General features: G+C 48.5%; 1 protein-coding gene across 2 annotated transcripts in view; it reads right to left on the reverse strand.

Moving 5' to 3' along the window:
- Window positions 1-4414: 4414 nt before the first annotated feature.
- Window positions 4415-19235, reverse strand: part of Npffr1 (neuropeptide FF receptor 1) — a 37730-nt gene continuing 22909 nt past the window's right edge. For both annotated transcript variants that reach the window (XM_060369479.1, XM_021649413.2), the window contains exons 3-4: window positions 16310-16409; window positions 4415-12085 (exon numbers count right to left, since the gene is read on the reverse strand). In XM_060369479.1, the coding sequence (XP_060225462.1) occupies window positions 11209-12085; window positions 16310-16409 (977 nt within the window). In that variant the 3' untranslated portion in view covers window positions 4415-11208. The remainder of the gene's footprint in view (window positions 12086-16309; window positions 16410-19235) is intronic.

Below are 19235 nucleotides of genomic sequence, written 5' to 3' on the forward strand. Positions count from 1 at the left end.
CCCAGAGATTGAGAAGTACTGACCTAGAGGACTTACAGGGAATGAGAAGGGCAAAGGTCAGGGGACCAACCCAGAACCACAGCAGTTTTTAGAAGGGGACAGGCACCCCTGTACACAGCTGGCTTCCCTGCTTGGGTGGCTCATGAGTGTTTATTAGTCTGAGAATGCATTTACCGTCTCTCTTCTGCCTCAGCAAGGCTGTACCCACCCCTGCAGCCGACGGGGTTCTCTGGGTTCATCCCAGTGGCCCTATCCAACACCCATTCATTAGTTCCCTCCTCCTTCCTATCAAGGCTGTTGTTCTTGGGACCTGCATCCATCTGACCCTGCACATCCTTGTGTTTCAGGGAACTTGGTGCCAACACCAGGGGAGGGTCCTGATGAGTCTAGTTTAATCACAAGGTCTCTGTTCCTCTTGCTAATGTCTGGTTTGGTTGTGGTTATATGACTCAAAGCAATATAAGGGGAGTTGTGAGAGAGGCTTCTGGGAAAGGTTCTCTTGCTTTCACGAGAGCCACATCGGAAGTGGCCCTCCTTCCCTTCTTCACTTGGGTGGCTGTGAAATTTACTAACCATGACCTTTCACACTGGAGAAGAGGAGCCTGTGGGTAATATCGTTAAGATTCAAACAGAAGAACCTTGACCCTGATGATGCCTGTGGGTTCGTCTTCTCCACAGCATCTGCCCCTTCCCCAGATGATTAGGTCTGAGGCCGGTATGATGTAGGACCCCAGAATGAGCCTTGGTTTGACTAAATCAGTCCTGTTCTCCCATCCTTGATTGACCATGAACCAAAGGAGAAGAAAGGAGGGTCTCTCCTGGAAAGGAACATATAACATGGCATTCCCATGGTGAGAGGATGGCTCCAGGATGGGTATCTAGCTCAGTCTGGGCCACTCAGGGCAGCTGCTTCCTGCTCTTAGGGAAAGCCATGACAGGAGACATATTTACATTCATTTGCTCTGTCTGCATTTCTCCATGTGCACACACACACAAGCAAATACACTACTCTGTAAAAGGAACTTTTACTCTCCTGAGGTAATTGTTGTTTCGGAGGAGGATTACTGCCTCTGTCTGCTAACCTAGGTTTAGTCTGGGAAGCTTCTAGCCTCCATACAATCTAACCTAGGCCTAAGATGCTTTCAGCCTCTGAGACTTACCCATTTTTGTTCTCCCCAAGCTCTGGGCTGCCTGGTTCAACTCATCTGTTCTGACTCAAACTCCTCTTCCAGCTGACTTATTCAATCTGGCTTTTATCTTGGCCTCTGAATTGCTTTGCTTGGCTTCAAACTAACTCCAGCAATCTGCTCTAACCTCCTGGCTCCTTCTCATTCTCTGGCTCATTTGGTCTTCACCTGAGTTTTCTCTATGCAACATGTCCCTCTATTATTTTCCCAGTAAATCTGACTCCTCTCTTTCTGAATTGCCCCTTAACTAGCTTCCCTTTTCTCTCTCTTCTCATGAGAGTTGGATGTGTCTTATTCTGTCAAATCTTTTGACTCATTACATTTTCTGTCACTCAGTTACATATCACTTTCAAATATGGGTGCTTCTACAAACTATCTTTACCTTTGTTGCTTGGGATTAAAGGCAAGTACCAACATGCCTGACTCTAAGCTTTTCTTTAGCTGAAACTTGTTTTCTACCAGGATTGCCTCTGTCTCCTGAATTAAAGTCTATTTCAGCTGGATCACACAGACCTAGAAGGTCTTTGAATGTGATCTCTTGCCAGAACAGCTATGTTCTGAATTACTGATATCACTGATGTTAGCTATAATGACAAACAATAACGCAGCAGAGGTTATTCTGGGAAAAGAAAGATGACAAACAGTTCCCCTCAGAAATGAAGTTTATTAAAAGGAAAGTACTCAAGGCAAGGCCATGATTGGGTCTTGACGTGAGAGGAAGAAAGTGTTAGACAAAAAATGGTACAGTGTATGAAAAACAACAAAATGACCTTCACGGGAAGGTGAGGTTTAACCTTTAAAACCTGGAGGATAGCTTCACTGAGAGTGAGACTAAGAGAGCATGGAGGAAGAGGGAGAAGGCGATGGCAGAGAGAACCAAAGAAGCCCCTTCAGAGCAGCTCCTAAAGCAATCCCACAATAGGTTGTGGGAGGGGAGACAGGCAGGAAGTTTCACATCACTGAGTTTTCACCTCCCGGCTTCACACCCTCTTCCCCATGTGTTTGTCTAGCTCAGTCCTCCAAGCTAACTTTTGGCTGCTTCTGGAATCCATCTCTGATTCCCCTCAAGCTGTCCCCTAAGCTCTTTGGCCAACCATATGGAACCCCATTGCAGGAAGGACTGTACCGTGTTGTAATTATTTTTTTCTCTTATGCCTTTGCAGGAACATAGGGAGTTCATGACTCTCCCCACCACCACTCAACAGATACTAAGCTTTTGCATGACCCCTGCTAAAATGTTCTATCTAAGCTGTCTTGTCCTAATTACTGTTCTATTGCTGTGAAAGAGACGCCATGGCCAAGACAACTCCCTTTTTTTAGATGTATTTATTTATTATTTATGCACTACTCTGCCTGCATGTGTACCTACATACCAGAAAAGATCACCAGATCTCATTATAGATGGTTGTGAGCTACCATATAGTTACTGGGAATTGAACTGAGAATCTTTGGAAGAGCAGATAGTGCTCTGAACTGCTGAGCCATCTCTCCAGCACCAACCCAACACAACTCTTTATTTTTATATTTATTTTATGTGCAGTGATGTTTTGCAGAGGCAGGTGGATCTCTGTGGGTTTGAAACCAGTCTGCTCTATAAAGTGAGTTCCAGGACAACAAGAGCTACACAGAGAAAACCTGTCTTGAAAAACAAAAACAAAAAGTTTCCTAGGGATGCCTTCCCACTGTATCCTCTCACATTTACTTGACTCCCCATTCCCCTTTATGGTGTGTGTGTGTGTGTGTGTGTGTGTGTGTGTGTGTGTGTGTGTGTGTTCAAAGGGGCTTTCTGGTAGGTTTTTATTTTCTTTGATTTCTTTTTTATGTGCATTGGTGTTTTCCTGCTTGTGTATTTGTGTAAGGGTATTAGATCCTCTAGGACTGGAGTTACAAACAGCTGTGAGCTGCCATGTGTGTGCTAGGAATTAAACCCAGGGCCTCTGGAAGAGCAGCCAGTGGTCTTAACCACTGAGCCATCTCTCCAGCCCCCAACACAATTCTTATAAAGGAAAGCATTTAATTGGGACCTTACTTTCTGTTTTAGAGGTTAGTCCAAGATGATCATGGTGGAAAGCAAACAGGCATGGAGCTGGAGCAGTAGCTGAGAGCTTTACATCTTGATCCCTAGGCAGCAGGTAGAGAGAGAGACAAACAGACAGACTGGACTTGACATGGGCTTTTGAAACCACAAAGCCCACCCCATTGACAAACTTCCTCCAAAAGGGATGCAGCCCTGGGTTCTGCTTGACCTCAGGCTTCAGGGCCCATTGACTAAGCTAGGGCACATGTTCTGAGTGTGCAGCTCTGCTCTGGCTCTGCCAGCTCTCACAGTTTCCCATCCTCTCTGGGTAATATTAGATCCCCCTCAAGAACTCTAGCATTCAGTTAAGGTTCCTTGATTTCAAAGAGGCTTTGACTTCCTGGTGCTCCTGCTACCATTAGACACCACGACTCCTACAGAGATCACTTAAAACATTTCACAGGGGCTCAGTGGTTAAGAACACCTGCTGTTCTTCCAGAAAACCTGAGTTCGATTCCCAGCACTTCACACCAGGTAGCTTACAACTGCTCCCAACTCCAGCTGTTGAGGTGGGGATCCCATTCCCCCCTCTGGCCTCCACCATCACCCACTCACAATGCCATACACTCACAAGGCACATAGGTTGCACATAAATAATAAAAGAAAATTAAGTAGTAAAATATTTAAAAATAAGACTTTGCCTGAAGTCAGGCATGGTGATGCATACCCACCAGCCCATTATTGGGGAGGTGAAGGCAGGCGGATCAGGAATTCAAGGTCATACTTGGCTACACAGCGAGTTTGAGGCCAGCCTAGACTAAACTGGACCCTGTCTAAAAAACAAAATAGGGGGAGAGATGGCTCTACAGCTATGAGTGCCTACTACTCTCTTTTTGTGTTTTTTGTTTGTTTTGTTTTGTTTTGTTTTTGAGATAGGGTTTCTCTGTGTAGCCCTGGCTGACCTGGTTAACCAGGCTAGACTCAAACTCACAAAGATCCACCTGCCTCTGCTTCCTGAGTGCTAGTACTAAAGGCGTGTGACACCACCACCTGGCCTAAGAGTGCCTGCTACTCTTGCATCAGACTCCTCCAGTTCAGTTCCTGGTATCCCCTCCAGAAAATCCAACATCTTCTGGTAACAGTGAGCTACTGTTCTGCCCAGTTCACGAACCTCAAAAGACCAGGAATAAACAGACTCCGCTGTAAAGACATGAGGTTCTTTTTATTGTAAATTACAAGCTGTAGCTTGGGCCCACACACCCCCACCACTGAAGCAGTGGGAGCCGAGCGTGCCGTGCTAGGGCTAGTTGGGTGATTTAAAAATTCTGGTCCCTCCCAGCACGCTCAAGGCAGGGGCAATTCCTGCCTGGCAAGCATCTATTGGTCAAAATGCTACATTTTTAATTGACTGGCTATAGGAAGGTCCCCAGACCATTAATGATCTGGTGTCCCTCCCTAGGGGGATGGGCCAGCTTCCTAGCAACTGTATCTCTAGTGGGTGGGGAAAAAAATGCAAAAGGTGGTTCTTCCCCCGCAGGGCATTCCTGGACTTCTCCACCAACCTAGTTCAGGCCTTACACAATAGCTGCTAATTTTTAATCTTTTGGTCTCTCACTACTCCCACATGTAAATTCCCTCCGAAGACACACATATACATACTTTTAAATTTCCTGCCTTGGTTTCCCTCCTCCCCCAGGTACTGGGATTAAATGTGTGCATCACCATACTTCGCTTTTTTTGTTTTTAAATCTTAAAAAATAAAATGAAATAAACCCACTGGATAGTAGTCTACAAAGGCTGCCATTTTGTTTGGGTTTCTCCTCTTAGAGGCTATGTAGATGTCACAGCAAGGGCCACCACTCCACACCACTCATTTTGGTTCCATCAAAATGGTGTTCCTGCAGCTGAGAGGCCCCATCACCTATTCTTATTCTCCATCTTCTCGAAAGAGCTGGCAGCTTTGCCTGGAAACTTTTCTTTTTTTTGTGATGAAGACACAAAAGGAGAGAACTTACTGAGGAAACGAAATTTAAAAATGAGACATTCAAACTCTTTCACAAGTTATTTTCTGCAAATTATGGCAGCGGTGCCAGGATCATTTTCCAAAGACCTGAAAAGGAGAAAATAAAGGAGGTGATTATGATGGATGCATGTGGGCTTGAGGGACCACTGGACAAACAAGGGGTCCTTCCTGGGGAGCCAGAACAGCAATGAAGGCTTCTCAGTGTCTGGTTACTGTGACCTCTGTGCAGAAGGGAAGGCAGCGGGGTCCTGGGGGGTGGGGGTAGTGAAAACCCCTCAAACACAGGGTGATTTAATACTTCCACTGGCTGTGCCACAGATAAACTCACATCTCGCTAAGCGTGGGTTTTTCCACCCATGTTTATTTGGTTGCTTGTACATGACAACTGTAACATTTGTTGGTGGCCAGATTCAAAGACCAGGCCGTGACAAGGGACCACAAACACAAACACAAACAAAGGGCAGGATGTGACAACCAGGCCAGGAGCCGTCTCCTTCCGTGACCGCAGGGCAAGGGAGCGGGGGCTCCCTGGAGGGCTTGGTGTGGTGTTGGATCAGGCTGTGTTTGCACCTTGGGCGGCTGTTGTTCCCTCCATCTCAAATCTTTGGAAGCCTTTGAATGTGATGGAAATGTGGCCTGAGAGCAGAGCAGCAGCCTGGAGCCTGTGGCTGGCTGGGCTTATTTTTAGGATTATAGGGAACCTCCATCAAGCCTCTTGGTTTAGTTCTGAACCTCAGTTTCTCAAATATAGGAAAGCTAGGTCACTGCAGCCAGGGGATGAAAAGACCTTGACTTGAGCCTCAGCTTGTGTTCCATTGAGAGGCAACAGACAGAAAGCACTGGTTTACCAATCCTGGGGTACCTGCATGCGTGCATGCATGCCCAAGTCTGTGTGCGCATGTGTTGGTGTGGATTTGTATAGGTGCATTTATGTATTTGTGGAGGTCAGAGGCCAACGGTGTGGAATCACTTATCTCCTTTTATGGCAGGTTTCAGGGATTGAACTCAGGTCACTAGGCTTGGGTAACAATCTCTTTTACCCACCAAGCCTTCTCATTGGCCCATGCTTGTGATTTAACAGGCACTGAATAAAATATTTTGAGTTTGCTAAAAGTCAGTAGCATTTTGCTTATTCATCTATGCCTCGCCTGTCTCATGGCCTTTCCACATGTTGCTTGCTTTGCCTGGCCCTGCCTTTCCACACTGGCCAGCTTGCCATGTAGCTTCTTCTCTCTCTAAAGGTCTCTTTTGCAATGTTACCTCCTTAGAGAGGCATTCCCAACCCTCCAAAACTAGCCTTTTGATTTGCATAAACACATTTATTTTATTTTAGCCATGGTCTTACCATGTAGACCAGGCTGACCCAAAACACACAGAGATTCTTCTGCCTCCTGAGTGCTAGAATTTGAGGCTATTTTTGATGACAGGCCTGTGCAATTTAGTGAGTTCAAGGCCAGGCTAAGAATAATTGTGACAGTTAACCCTTGTCAACTTGACTGTATTTGGAATCACTTGGTAGACAACACCTCTGGGCATCCCAAATGTAGGCAGCTGCATACATGGTTAGGGATCGCAGCCTCATGGTCCTGTCCCCATAGCTGGACCCCTCTTGCTGCCGCACCTTCCCACCACATTGAATTGCACCTGTAAACTGTGAGCTAGAACAACCTTTCCCTGCCTTCAGTTGCCACAACAACACTAACTTATACAATAATTGGTTAAAATAAAAGGATGGCCAATAGACACACGAAAAGATACCCAGCATCACTAGTCATCAGGAAAACTTTAAAAAGAACAATAATCCTAAGTGTTGGCAAAAACACAGAACAACTGCAGCTCAGTGCTGGTGAGAACAAAATACAACGCTAGAATGTGCCACTGCTAGAAGACAGAAGTATATACTCACTGCACACCCCAGCACCCTATTCACCAAGAGAACTGAGAATATGTGTGCACAGAAGGGCTTGTGAGGGATTGAGCATAGCAGCTTCACATGCGATAATCAAACTGTTAACCCAAATGATGGTCACCCAGTGAACAGATAACACTGTGCCACTGCACACACCGCAATGGAGTACTACTCAGCAACAAAAAGGAACAAACTAAGAAATGCTGTGATGTGAGCAAACCTCAGAGTCATCCTGTCAAACAAGAAGAGACAGACTCAAAAACGCTATCCACAGTCTAAGTCCATATTCGTAACCTTCTGAAACCAGATGGAGGGTATTCTGGGGTGAGGGGAGAAGGGCATACATTGACATGAGGGAGCATTTTAGAAGAATGAAAATATCCTTGGTGAAACAAATATACAATTGCTGAATGGTCACAGTAGATGGGTGAATTTTAGCTTATCCTATCCCTCTATAGGGTGCTACAAAAATTTAACATGTATGTATCTATGCTCACAAAATGAATGTGTATCTCCCATATAGTTGAAGCGTTTTGCCTTTTCTTCTTTGCTTATCTATATTTTGTGAAACTTCCACCATGGGGGCATGTTTGTGAAAACAGAAGCAGCCAGCTAAATTGGGCTTTTCAACAAGGAATCTGTTTTGCCTCAACATTGTTTGCTTGTGATGAAGCTGCCGGTCACCTCTTTCTCATCTATCTTTTCTCAGTGGCACTTCTGAGAGGTGAGCTAAGGAAAAGGATGCACAGAGGCCCAGAGCCTAAGAGCAATGCTTTGTCCTTCTAGCCCCGGGCTTGGCTGGCACCTGGACTCAGGATGAATGCACAGTAGGTTAATGATAGGGGGCTCCCGGATTCCTTTGCCAATTCTACCTTCCATTCCAACCGGAGTCAGCCCATGAATCCTCCAGGCCTCTACAGAAAGTTGGCGGTCCAAGGCTGGCCAGTCTGTGGTTTGTGGGCCCTGGTGGGCACCGCCTTCCCTCACATTGGTCAGACGTGTTCGCATGGTCTTGGGGAAGTCAAGAGCCCATTCATCTGTGGAGACCCATTTGGAGAATGACTGCTCTTGTGGCACATGGCACGGAAGGACACAGTGTCCCTCTAAGAGCCCCTCTGGGTTGGGTTCTCGGTGTCCACAGGCCCCTGGCTCTCTTCCCCATCACAGGCTCAGTTCATCTCCAAACTTTCCACCCTTGAAAGGACAAATCACCTCAGGAGACCTGACAGGGCACAGATGGAACATGTCTGCTCCAGAGACGTCTTCCTCCATGGTGTTAGAGTGCAGTGGTCACACAAGGTGCACTCAGGCCCAAGTGTCGGGACACAGAGACTGACAGAGCTACAGTTATAAAAACAGCATCATACAACATCCTGTGGACAGAACACACAATTGTTTTCTCTAGCCAAGAAGGAACACAGAGGAGGGAGCTCAGAGCAGCTGGGTTGAGCACTGGGTCTGTCACCCCTAAATGCCAAGTTGAGAGAAGCGTTGGGGTCTCCGTCCTCAGGGTTCACACAGGCACTATTTTCACAACTTGGTTTTATTATCTAACACCTCCAAACACGCATAGGACTTGTCAAAGCTGAGGCAGAAACAAGAACAGCCTGATGCAGAAGCAAGCTGTGAGGTAGGTGTACAATGGAATAGTATTTAGCCACAAAAGGAAGGAAATTCTGAGCCAGGTAACAACACGGTGAACCTTGAAAGGTGTCACAGAAAAGCCACAGAAGGAAAAATACTGAGTAGTTTCATTTGTAGGGAATGACAGAATTTTGACATTCAGAGAGAAAGAATGGTGGCTACTAGGAGTTGGGAGGAGCAGGGATTGGGGAGTTGGTATCAGTGGGTCCACAGTTTCCGTTTAGGATAATGTCAAGCTAGAAAGGGTGAGTGGGTAGTTATACAGCAGCACGAATACTCAGTGTCCTTGAAATGGCTAAGGGGACAAGTGTATTTTAACACATGTACAAAGAAGCAAACTCCCTGCATACACACGCTGCCTGCTTGTCTGTTAGCATTCAGCCTAAATCTGTGGGCAGGCAGGGGTTGCCTCTGCTCTTACTCAAGCAATGCCAAGCAATGCCAAGAACAAGGGAACGCAGGGAATGCCACCGTGTCAAGCGTGCTGCACCCGGGCAGTCATGCATTCTCAAAGCCTGGAGTTTGGGGAAAATAGAGCAGAGGCCTTGGTGGACGAGATTTCTGAGGAGAGCTGTGATTTTTAACACCCCAGGGCAGAGAGCAGGCTGCAACTCCCACAGCCCCCAGGGGCCGCAGGGACGGGGTTGATATGGCTCTTGATCTGGCCTATTTTTAGAGCCTGGAGTCACAAGTCTTCCCAGTAAACAACCAGCAGTTCTCAGGCCACTGTGTCCATACACATGATATGAACGCAACACCAGCAGTGAGGACCATACAGAGCACCAGCTCAGGCAACAGCGTGCCTACCTACACAGATCACTCCCAGCCTTCCGACCCTGGCATCGGCAGCATAGGATTTGCTCAGAACATCTCGGGCGGGAAGTCACAAGACCAACACAATGAAAACGTTTTCCTGCCCCAAACTCGGTACTCAAGTTCATTCTGTGGGCGTTCCTTTTCATCATTTGGCAGGAAGTTTCCAGCTCTCCACCCCACCATGCCTGCCTCCACCCTCTTTGAAAGGCAGGGCACAGTTCAAGCTGTCCAAAGACAAGCCTCTCGGAATGCTGCTGCCTGTGGCCCTGGGACCCTGGCCCTACAGGGCCTCAGTCACTTTGTGAAATGACAAGAACATTTTATGAATCAGATGACAGTGTCCAGAGACACACCTGGACATGTAGAACTGCGAGGCAGTTTCTCTGCCACTATGGCCATTGCTCCCGACGGACCCAGAAACAGTAAATGGCCCATCGGTGTATGTTCAGGAAACAGTAAGAGTTCAGAGCCCTGAATCCTAGGAATGTTTTATTTTTTGTTTTTAATTCCTTAAATTTCTAGCAGCTGTGGTCACGGGGTGAGAAGAAAGTGTCAGGTGTAGCGCAGATTACTGAGACTGTAGGAGAAAGCAGCAACAGCAACCATTTCCTAGCTCCAGTCTGTCAAGGTGATTGCTGGGGTGCATGCGGGATCTGTCAAGGTGATTGCTGGGGTGCATGCGGGATCTCCTTTGCTTTTAGGACTCACAAGTCACACACTGTGGAAGGGTTTGTGTGTGTAGCTTCGGGCTTCCCCCACAGCGACTGACCAACTTCTCAGTCCCAGGAAGCATGAAGGAAAGGCTACAAGAAAGCTTGTGCTCACAGGCAGGTGAGATCTTTCCGGAAGGCAGAGTTGGCATTGTGCTGGCTTCCTTTCCCCCTTGCCTGCCACCCACGAGCTGTCGGTGGTGCTGGAAGCTCTGCCTGGCTGTGGTGGTGGAGGTCGGGGAGAGGAGCCTTCATCTGGCACAACCTAGAGCCTTGAGCCTGTGTCTAAACGGGCTCCCTAGGGTTCTTCTTGCAGCAGCTCAGTTGTGACCTTGTGAAGTGGGTGTTGCCCTGAACGCTTCCTGGAATAAAGCCAACACTCAGAGCTAGCAGGGGGAAAGCTTGACTATTCCCAGGAAAGGGCCGAGGGGAGCTGCCTCAGCAACACAACACAGGGGATCCCATCACAGGGACTCGGTGTGTAAGCACAGAGGTCACCTCTTCCCAGCCACCTAGTTAGGGTGACAACGTTTTCTTGAGCTCCGCCTCAGAGGGCCCTGGGAAGACCACTGGAAATGTGGATACAGTAGACTCTCACTAGAGTGTGGGTCAAGGGGGATTTCCAACGAAGAAACCTTGTCCCCTCTCCCTGGGCCTCAGAGTCTCTGCAGAGAAGGGTTCTGAGATGTTGACGAGAAGGGGTTGTCCATATACAGCTCCAGAGCGGAAGGGGTTTGGAAGGTCAAAGGCTGCCTGATTGGCCATCACTGGCAGCTACCCACGATCTCGTTTTTCATCAAGGAGGCATCTTAGCACCCTCTGCTAATACTGCTATTTTGCCCAGCGATCACATTTTAGAGTCAGGGCCATAGGCCCACCAGATCCGCCCTCTCGGGACCACCTCAGATGTTCCAGGCTGGGATGGTGAGGGGCATGTGGTTGCAGCCAGGCCCTTCCGGGGGCCCATCCTGGTGGGCCACGCGCCCATTGCGCAACGGCAGACGGCCAGGCCCTGGGACCCCGCTGCTGGGGCCAGACTCGGATGGCAGGCCTGAGTCGCTGGGTTGTACATCCACTGCCACCCGCCTGCGCAGGAGTCGGCCGGGCCGCTCGGAGTAGGCTTGCTTGTGGGCAGCCCAGGGCGGTCGGCAGAGCTGCGCACGGAAGGCAGCCTGGAAGCCGCGGCGGAAGTTCTCGTTGAAGTAGCCGTAGATGATGGGGTTGGCGCTGCTGTGGAAGAAGGCCAGCCAGTGTGCCAGGGGGAAGGCGTAGACGGACAGCAGGTGCAGCTGCGTCTCGCTCAGCTGCCCGTAGTCGATGAGCAGCAGCAGCGCCCAGAGCGGCAGCCAGGACAATGTGAAGAAGAGAGCCACCATGACGAGCATGTGCACCACGCGGGCCCTGCGGCGCGACGCGCGGCCACCCTCGGCCACCGCCTCCTCCGCGTCGCGCGCCGGACCCGGGGCCTGGCACAGCTTGCGCGCGATGCGCGCGTACATCACCACGATGAGCGCCAGGGGCGCCAGGTAGATGTGCGCGAAGAGCACGGCGGTGTAGACCTTACGCATGCCCTTCTCGGGCCAGGCCTCCCAGCAGGAGTAGAGCGGGTAGGAGCGGTTGCGAGCGTCCAGCATGAAGTGATGCTCCTCTCGGGTCACGGTCAGAGTGACCGCCGACGGACACATGATGAGCAGCGCCAGCGCCCAGATCACCGCGATGGTGAGCAGCGCCTTCCGGAGGGTCAGCTTCTCACGGAAAGGGTGCACGATGCAGCGGAACCTGCAGCGCGGGGCGGGAAGAGAGGCAGAGGGCTCTGGGAGGGTGGCCGGAGGCACAACGGCCAGAGCTGACCTGGCTAGGGGCTGCTGGAAAAGGACACTTGACATTCATCACCGTACTTGAGGCAGCATCCGGTGCCGCTGGAAGAGGATACCTGACATTCATCACTACACTTGAGGCAGCATCCGGGGACAGCTCAGACACTACTGAGGTTAATCAAGTAAATTGGTTTGTCATTTGCGAGGGAGGCAGCTCACTTCACTAAATTGCTCTAAGAGCAAGGCTGGATTTAAAATAGGTGAGGTGGAAGATTAACGGCGAACTAGAGGCTATTTTAAGACAGCTTAGATTGTAGTGTTAAGATTCAAACCCAGGAAAAGCAGCTGAAGTGCCCATTTAACGTAGCAAAGCGGACCTGGTCTCCAGGTTCTCCCAGCATCCCTCAGTCCCTACCTGTTACAGGGTATGGCTGGCATACCCGGCTTTCTACCCTGAAGTCTCCAGCCCCGGGGCTGGGCTGCCCTTCCCCCAGAGGCTCTTCCCTATATAATCCGGACATTTTGCTTACCTACCCTTTCTTTTATACCTTTGGCCTACTGGCTGCTGTGCTTGGCTCTCCTTCCCTACATGGTTCAGGGTCATGACCACCCTGGACTCCCAAATATGTCTGCCTCTGGCTATGCTCAGCCACATGTCTATACTGAACCTTCTCCTACACCATACCTAGGAGCAGCCATGTCCTTTGTTGATTGATTGATTGATTGATTGATTGATTTTCATTCAGTAGCAGGCACCACTCCTAATCTGTGGTGAACATTCTGTACTTGGGAAGCCTGGCTAGGTGAATACACAAATGCTTTAAAAAAAAATTTATTGGGGGCTGGAGACATGGCTCAGTGGTTAAAGAGCACTGTCTACTCTAAAGGACATGGGTTCAATTCCCAACACACACACACACACACACAGCAGCTCACAACTGTCTGTAACACCAATTCCAAGGGATCTGACACCTCCACACTAATGCACATACAATTAAATAAATTATTTACCAAAAAAACCCACATTTATTTAGTACTCACTCTCTCCCTTTCTCCCTCTTTCCCTTTCATTCTCCACACAAAAGACAACTGTCAGCAGTCACTTCTCTCCTTCTACCATGTGGCCCTAGGGACTGAACTCAACTCAACAGGTTTGGTGACAGCACCCTTATCCCCCGAAGCAGCACAGCACAAATGTAACAGATATAATCTCTAGCCTTATGGGCTCCCTTGAAAAGCTCAGGCGCTGGGAGGAGCTGGGGCGGAGCATACGTGACAGGCCGTCCCTGGGAGGAGCTGGGGTGGAGCACGTGACAGGCCGTCCCTGGGAGGAGCTGGGGTGGAGCATACGTGGCAGGCCGTCCTTGGGAGGAGCTGGGGTGGAGCATACGTGACAGGCCGTCCCTGGCTCATCTTAACCATTATACTGATGTAAGAAAAACATATTTGCTAAATCCTGGCTGGCTCACAGGCTAAGAACATTGGCCGTCCTTCCAAAGGTCTTGAATTCGATTCCCAGCAGCCCCATGGTGGCTCATAACCATCTATAGTGAGATCTATATGTGTGCCCTCTTCTAGTGTATAGGCACACATGCAGGCAAAATGCTGAATGAATGAAACCCCTCTCCATTATAATTATTCTGGGAAGGAGTTAAGGGGTTTCAGCACCTTCTTTTCTAAGCAGCCAGGGTTGGGAGCTGCTGCTGGAGGTGAAGGAGGTAGAGGTTGTCATCTGTAGTGGTTCAAAGGCCATTGCTTAACTACATGCTCTCGAAAGTAGGTGTCAGACAAGTGTCCTAGAATGGGTTTAGATCAAGACAGGAATGGATGACTAGAAAAGTCAGTTGCTCAAAGGGCTTTCTGGACCTTGGTTTCCTTATCTTCAAAATGGGGCCCATAATCAGCTGGGCCTGGTGGCGCATGCCTGCGATCCCAGCTCTTGGGGAGGCAGAGGCAGGCAGATCTCTGTGAGTTCTAGGACAGCCTGATCTACAAAGGACAGCCAAGGCTACACAGAGAAACCCTGTCTCAAAGAAAGAAAGAAAGAAAGAAAGAAAGAAAGAAAGAAAGAAAGAAGGAAGGAAGGAAGGAAGGAAGGAAGGAAAGAAAGAAAGAAAGAAAGAAAGAAAGAAAGAAAGAAAGAAAGAAAGAAAGAAAGAGATAAAAGAGAGAAAGAAAAAAAATGGGACCCTGATCTGTGGGGTAATGAAGATGATACCCCACCACACCACTCTATAGGTGTTCTGAATGCTTAAGACTGAAGAAAAACAACAAACAAAAACAAAAAAGCAAAACAACAACAAACCCAAGAACTACTTGGGCAGCAGAAGCAGGAGGATCAGAAGGTCAAGGTTATCCTTGGCTAGAGAGTTTGAGGTCAGCCTGGGCTATTTGACAGACACCCTGTCTCAAACAAACAAACAAAGGATCGATCCTTCCCAGAATGCCTCCCTCATCCACCTGTGCCAGCAAGTAGAAATACCCCTCCTGAAGACTGTGGGGTCAGGCTCAATAGTTTGAGTGGAAGAGTGGAAGATGTGTCTCTTACAAGTCCGCATGGCTGCTTTGAGCACAGGTGTGGTACTGACATTGCCCAGAGGCATTTTCTTCTTCTCTCACCTGTGTCCTGCCCTCCTGCCAACTCTATCGTCCCAACCTGAAGGCACTTACACCCCTTTCCCACGGTCTATTCAAGCCTCGCTGCCTCAGCCTATATGACCTTGTCCTTCTGGCTTCATAGTATCAGACATGCTCACCTCTCCAGAGAACAGGTGGCTCCAGATGCCTATAGTACTGAACTATGAACTCAGCCCATGAGCTATACTATAGCCTATGAACTCAGGAAATGGTTTGGAAAGGTTACCTGGAGGGGGCAGAGCTTGATAAACTTAAGTATGACTGGGAGAGGTTTTACATTCTCATGTCTTTCAACAGTGATAAGAAAACAAGGTTGAGGGCTGAAGAGATGGTTCTGTCATTAACAACTAAGACTCACAACTAAAAAGACACGAAAAAGGAGTCAGAGGAGGGGAGAGCTCACATAACACAAATAGTAGCTTTGTGGAGAGGGGACCCAGCCCCGTCATGCCAGCTGCTTACCTCACAGAGGTTGGGGTTCATAGGGCCCTTACCTAGCCTGCACAAAGCCCCAAGTTCAGTCCCCAGCACCAGGTAAAATGGGGCACAGTGGCATATGTCTGTGAGCCGAGGATGAGGCAGTAAAGAGGATCAGATTTTTAGAGTCATCCTTGACTGCATAATGAAGAGTTCAAGGCCAGCCTAACAAAACCAGTAAAAATAGAGTTTGATGGTAAACAGAGGTGGAAAGGAGAGGGCGTCATTAGATTCCAGAAAGGGCAGAGCTGAGAAGAGCTGGTGTTGGAGAGAGGGACCAGGAGGAGGATGTGGGTGTGTGAAGGAAATGGCGATAGCAGCTTGTGTTTGAACTGTGGGCTAAGAACTGTCTGTGAACTTCTCAAACACAGCCATCTGAAGTCCCCAGCCTCTTGGTAGGGCATCTACCGTTTTACCGATACAGTTCCTTTCCAAGTACTGAAGAAGTGGCCCAGGATCACACAGTGGGTGGTGATGAGGACAGAAGCCATCTCCAGCTGGTCTACCTACCTCCCAGTCCCTGGGAGAAGGCTCCCACTCAGGAGTCCTCACCACACTGAAGATAGTACGGAGCTGGCGGGGAGTCACACTGTGTGTTCTGGGAAGGAAAGCTTAGGCACTGGTCCAAAGCCTCACTGACCCAGGGCTGTATCCCACACCTTGGCCACATGTACAGAACCATGCTTAATCTAGAATCTTCCCAATGACAGAAGTGATGGAATGGTAGACTGAGTAATGCCAGGACTCCCAGGAACCAGCGATTAGGAGATGGGATAAAGGAACAGAAAGAGACCTTTCCTCTCCAGCCCGACTACAGACAGGCTCCTCTAGCTGACTCCCAGGGTCAGACAAAGGAGAGGTAGGGTCCCTGATGCCCAGGGTGCAAACTGGCTTGAGCTCTTAGTAGACCCCAGATATTACTATAAGACCATGTCGGGAGCGGCCTGTGTCTTCTAGAAAGGGATAGAGTGGTATGCTTAGCAGGCCTTCCCTACAGCCATCCAGCTAGCCCAGTGTCAGAGCCATCAGCTCTCTCAGTGCCAGCCCCGGGTCACCCAGGGATGTGTCTCACCTTTCCACGGCGATGGCCACCAGCGTGAAAACTGAGGCAGATACCGACATGCCCTGCACCAAGCCACTCATCTTGCACGTGGCATTGTCAAAAGGCCAACCTGTAACGACAGAGGTCCCCACAGGGTGAGACATGCCTACCCCGCAAGACGCCCAGCACCAGCCACGTAAGCCAAGGCCCCCAAGAAAGCCACGAGGGGTCATTAGGTCTATGTGACAGTGACCGAAGAGCCAACCATTCCACCAATATGGACACTGCTTTTGGGAAGATGGCCTTTAGCCAACAGTTAGTTGTCTCTGCTTTTTAGATCCATCTAGCCCTGCCTTGTATGTGAATCCTATTGTTCCGCCCAGGAGTGAGGCCATTCCTTCCTCACAGTATCATTATCCTATTATTGTTATCATGTATAACATCATGACATATACTGAAGTGGACCAGACAAATAAGTCAACATGCTATGGATAAACAAACATTTTTCTCCCCCATTGAGAACAAAGCTACAAATAAGGAAGGAGGAAAGCTGGGCTCGGTGTCAGGGGGGCAGAGGCAGGCATAGCTCTGTGAGACTGGCCTACAAAGCCACTGTGTAGTCCAGGACAGCCAAGGTTACACAGAGAAACCCTGTCTTGAAACAAACAAACAAACAACAAAAAACAAGGAAGGAGAATGTAAGTTAAATTTTCTGATGTTGGGTTGGAGTCTGAAGTATGAGTATGGGCCATAGTTTCTGAAATGCAGGCAGTGGCTAGACACAGGAGTAAAGAGCTAGCCAGGTGTGCTGGGTACACACCTTTAATCTCAGCACACGGGAAACAGAGGTGGACAGAGCTCTGTGAGTTCCAGGTTAGCCTGAGCTACATAGTGAGATACAGGCCAGCCAGGGCTACATGGTGAAATCCTGTCTCAAAAAAATAAGATAAAAATAAGATAAGATAAGATAAGATAAGATAAGATAAGATAAGATAAAAAGGCATGTGCCAAAGAACTCTGAAGCAATATGTATTCATTTCCCAGATCTGCCCCTTCACAGAGCCTAGAATCAGGACCCCCAACATTGAAAAGCACAGCTAGAAGTCAGACCTTTGTTTGTTAATATTATATTCCTTAGCCTATGGGGATGGCTCAGCAGCTAGGACCATGTTGCTCTTGTAGGGAACTCTGGTTCGGTTCCCAGCACCCACATAGTGGCTCACAACCATCTATAACTCTGATGCCCAATTCTGACCTCTGTGGGCATCAGCCATGCACATGGTACATGTATGTATGTGCAAGCAAAACGCTTCCATGCACAAATAAAAATGAATATTATACTCCAATGAGAAACACGGCTTCCTAAAAAACTAGTTGAATCCAGCGCTGATACATGAAACACATGAGGTGATCCAGATTATTCTGTGGAACTAGGCTATCAAGAAATACTCCAAACACAGAAGCCAGGTGCAGTGAGCTTCTAATAGCCAAACCTAGAGGAGTTTATGCAACAAAATGAGTAATAATGTTGGATTAAAAGCCATGAAGCAGAGATCCAATTAGTTAAGGACAGAGGATGTGAATGCCATTAAGAGGAAACAGGATGGAAGCACTGTTGTGGGCAGCAACTGTCAAGGCACTCTGAAGTTGCTGCAAAAATATAATGAGCCTGATATTTGCATAGTCTCGGAGAATCATCTGGTAGGGAACTTCATAATTAGAAAGGGGGAAGCGCTTGCTTTACAGCTGAGAGGCAGCAGTTACCTAAGGAATCAAGCCTTCTGCACCTATCTGTGTTGCTCTCCCCTGAACGGCTAAACTGAATCTAATCAAGTGTAGGGAGCAGAGACAGCACAGAGTGAGTGACATTCTCAGTAAATGTATATTGTTGGCGTGGGCACAGCCATTACCCATATGGGCCAGGCTCAAGAAGAATGACAGCGCATTCCTCCAGAGTCAAAATATGATTGGTTCTTTCTTTCTTTCTTTCTTTCTTTCTTTCTTTCTTTCTTTCTTTCTTTCTTTCTTCTCTCTCTCTCTCTCTCTCTCTCTTTCTTTCTTTCTTTTCTTTCTTAAGACTGGCTTTCTCTGTTTAGTCCTCGCTGTCCTGTAGCTTGCTCTATAAACCAGGCTGGCTTCAAACTCAGTGACCCACTTGTCTCTGCCTCATGAGTGCTAGGATTAAAGGCATGAGCCACCACATCTGGCTCCAGGGTATGAATGTTTATGAATGATTGACCAAAGTATGAAAAGACTAGCAACTTCTTCCCAGATGTTTACAGCCTGAGCCTACTCACCTACAGAGACCACCAACTGAGACTAGCTCACCCTTCCCCCTGCGAACCTAAGGAACACCTCTCTGAGGTTCTGGCTTGCATCTGTAGTGCTGGAGAACCCAATGTGACCCCAGCTTTATGTGCCTCTGTCCTTTAGAGAAAGGGGGAAGTGGTTGTTTTACAGCTGCCCTAGTCACCTCAACATCCCTAGTTCAGGGTCCCAGGACCCAAGCTGTATGGGTCCTGGCATCAGAGAAAACATCAGACATGCCTATATTGCAAATGATGAAACCAGAAGCTTCCAAACGTGCTGACATTATGACCCAGAACCTGTGGCAGACTGGCTGGAGCTAAGAAAACACTTCACTGAGCTGAGCCTGGTGGCACAGACCTGTATTCCAGCTACACAGGTGGTTGAAGGAGGAAGATTTCAAGTTCAGGCCTCCACACCTATGCACACACTCACACACGCACAAGAAAATGTAACATATATGCATCCATGGATGTGCATACACGTGTAAAAGTAAGAATTAAAAAGAAGTAGGGGTTTGGAGAGGTGGCGTACTGGTTAAGAGCACTAGTTGTTCTTGCAGAGGATTGGGGTTCAATTCCCAGCACCCACATGGCAGCTCACAACCACCTGTAAGTCCAGGACTGTGGGATTTGACTCTGACCTCCGT

The sequence above is a fragment of the Meriones unguiculatus genome, chromosome 16 (assembly GCF_030254825.1).
Source record: "Meriones unguiculatus strain TT.TT164.6M chromosome 16, Bangor_MerUng_6.1, whole genome shotgun sequence".
NCBI lineage: Eukaryota > Metazoa > Chordata > Mammalia > Rodentia > Muridae > Meriones > Meriones unguiculatus.